Source organism: Belonocnema kinseyi, chromosome 1 (assembly GCF_010883055.1).
Source record: "Belonocnema kinseyi isolate 2016_QV_RU_SX_M_011 chromosome 1, B_treatae_v1, whole genome shotgun sequence".
Taxonomy (NCBI): Eukaryota; Metazoa; Arthropoda; class Insecta; order Hymenoptera; family Cynipidae; genus Belonocnema; species Belonocnema kinseyi.
In genome coordinates, this window is record NC_046657.1 from 114,495,151 (window position 1) to 114,497,719 (window position 2,569).

At 35.0% G+C, this 2,569-nt stretch overlaps 2 protein-coding genes across 3 annotated transcripts in view; one reads left to right on the forward strand and one right to left on the reverse strand.

The window, feature by feature from the left end:
* LOC117173569 (lysosomal acid glucosylceramidase-like) overlaps window positions 1–1,853 on the forward strand; it is a 6,184-nt gene extending 4,331 nt beyond the window's left edge. Inside the window, exons 3-7 of the mRNA XM_033362214.1 lie at window positions 79–341; window positions 478–912; window positions 987–1,057; window positions 1,166–1,455; window positions 1,561–1,853. Of these exons, the coding sequence (XP_033218105.1) occupies window positions 79–341; window positions 478–912; window positions 987–1,057; window positions 1,166–1,455; window positions 1,561–1,663 (1,162 nt within the window). The 3' untranslated portion in view covers window positions 1,664–1,853. The remainder of the gene's footprint in view (window positions 1–78; window positions 342–477; window positions 913–986; window positions 1,058–1,165; window positions 1,456–1,560) is intronic.
* A 430-nt stretch (window positions 1,854–2,283) lies between these two features.
* The window catches only part of LOC117173559 (putative ankyrin repeat protein RF_0381), a 17,791-nt gene continuing 17,505 nt past the window's right edge, over window positions 2,284–2,569 (reverse strand). Inside the window, exon 4 of one of the 2 annotated variants that reach the window (XM_033362206.1) lies at window positions 2,284–2,379. The gene's annotated coding sequence lies outside the window, so the exon portion shown is untranslated. The remainder of the gene's footprint in view (window positions 2,380–2,569) is intronic. The other variant, XM_033362202.1, reaches the window with a different exon arrangement.

Consider the following 2,569-nt stretch of genomic DNA (forward strand, 5'->3'; position numbering starts at 1 on the left):
GCCACCGAGGCTTTTAAGCCACCGAGGCTTATTATTATTTTTATTTTATTTTATTATTATTATTATTATTATTATTAGATCCTATTTTGGAATCAATGGCAGCAGATACAATATTGGTCGCGTTCCCATTGGAGGGTCCGATTTTTCCACAAGACCCTACACTTTAGACGACGTCGACGAGGACACTGATCTGCAATATTTCTCTCTTACCGAGGAAGATTTTAAATATAAAATACCAATGATAAAATGGGCAAAAGCGTTAAATCCAAATCTACAACTTCTAGCAGTTGCTTGGACTGCTCCTGCATGGATGAAATCCCTACAAAAAAATGCAGGATTCGGTAAGCGACGATGCTAAATTTAATTTATCTTCAAATTATGAAACATCTTTCATCATTTTTTAATCGTTTTTGAAGTTTCAGACATTTATTGATATAAATCTGAATATGGTTTCTCAAACGCTGGCTTCTTTCACAGGAATCCTAGAACCGAAATATTATCAATCTTATAGCGAATACCTGCTAAAGTTTTTAAAGGCCTACAAAAAGCACGATCTGAATTTTTGGGGAATTTCAAGCGGCAACGAACCTACAGCGTCTGTGAGTCCTTTGGGAAACATACTACCGAACATGGGTTGGATTCCGAATGAACTAGCAAACTGGATAGCTTATCACTTGGGCCCGACTTTAGCATCATCAAATTGCAATGAAACTCGGATTCTGATTCTTGATGATCAAAGGGCCAATGTGCCTTGGTTCGTAGATCAGACTTTTGGAAATCATAATGCTAAGAAGTACGTGAGTGGAATAGCAGTGCATTACTATATGGATATTTTTGTTAGCCCAAATGTTCTGGACCAAGCCCACGAGAAATATCCGGATAAGTTCATCCTTATGTCAGAAGCTTGCATGAGTAAGTCCACACCTGATGCAAAAATTGTTTCGAAATTGAATAATTTGATATACAAAATTCAACCATTTTTTCAGCACTTAAGGGTGCTGATATATGCTTAGGATGCTGGAGCAAGACGGAACTTTACATCTTAGAAATCTTTGAGGTGGATAATTGGAAAGATTACTTTATCCGTTTCTATTTGAGAATTCAAATGGATAGACTTCTTTGACATCCAGTAGTGGAACGTAATTTAGTTTCTTTTTCGTTGCAGAATCTGAATCACTGGGCAATCGGTTGGGTGGATTGGAATTTGGCTCTTAACAAAATAGGAGGACCGACTTACATCAAAAACTACGTAAACGCTGCAATCATTGTCGATGAAAAGAGGGATGAATTTTACAAACTTCCTCTTTATTACGCCATTCATCACTTTAGCAGATTTGTTTGTCCGGGATCGGTTAGGATCAACGTTTCTCTAACAAATGTCCCTCTCTTCGATGCGATTACGGCAATTGCTTTCGAAACGCCATCCAAAGAGACTATTGTTTTACTTTATAACAAGTAAGTCGTTTGGTTCAAGCATGGTCCAAAATTGCCAAAATGATAGTGCATTTAATCCCTCGACAAGAGAAATTTAAAGTTACAATTCTGATTTTATTCTTTTAGGAATAATGAAGGATATAAGGTGGCTATCGAAGATGGCGAAGAAGGATTCATCAACATAATAGTGCCACCATATTCTTTGAACACGATTGTTTATCGGAGATAAACATGACTTGTGCTTAATGCTAACCCTTAAAGTGCATTGTGAGTGTCTGACACCCCAAGAAATTTTCAGACTCTTATAAAACGTACTTAATTCGAAAAAATTGAGTAAGTTTTGCCATCTAGCTTTAGTTGGAAACACCATCTTGCGATATTTTTTATGAAAGTACACTATTTCAAAAGTATAGCCATAAATTTTCAGGTTAAAATAATTACAATCGCGTGAGTTATGAGTTTTAAAGTAAAAAAACCCATTTTGTCACTTTTTTCAATAATTTTTTTAACAAACTTAAAATAAATAAATTGCTATAAAGTCAACTCTACCTTATAAAAGATACCTTAAACTATATCGGATAATTTTATTGTGACAAAGTATTCAATAGGGGTTAAACAATACAAAATTAAATACGCTGGGGTGTTGAACACCCACGATGCACTTTACCGTGAGTTTTACCATGTATACATTTTGAGGGTTTTGGAATTTAATCCGCTTTGGTATTATTTTTAAGGGGTAACATGGATTTTAAAGGCTAAAAAAAGCATACTAACTCTACTTTTTTTAATATAATAAAAGATTTGTTTTATTCAAACTGTTTTAAGCAATATTTTCCGAAATTTTCAACTGAAAGTTTTAAAAATTCAGCTATTGGGGACCTGATTGTCGAAGGTCCATTGGAAAAGTATCCTTGCGGGGCTCAGAATAACTCAGGATAGCTTTATCTGGAATCAAAAAACCAAAAAATTTTTGTTAGCAGGTGAGTAGTGTTCTCAAGAATTTAAGTGCTTAGAGAAATTCTCACGAGCATGGGAATACGAGGGTGGATTGATAAGTTTCCGGCCTGACCAAGAAAAACAACGTTTTTAAGAATTTTTTTTTATTTCTCAACATAATCTCCTCCAAGGCTGATAC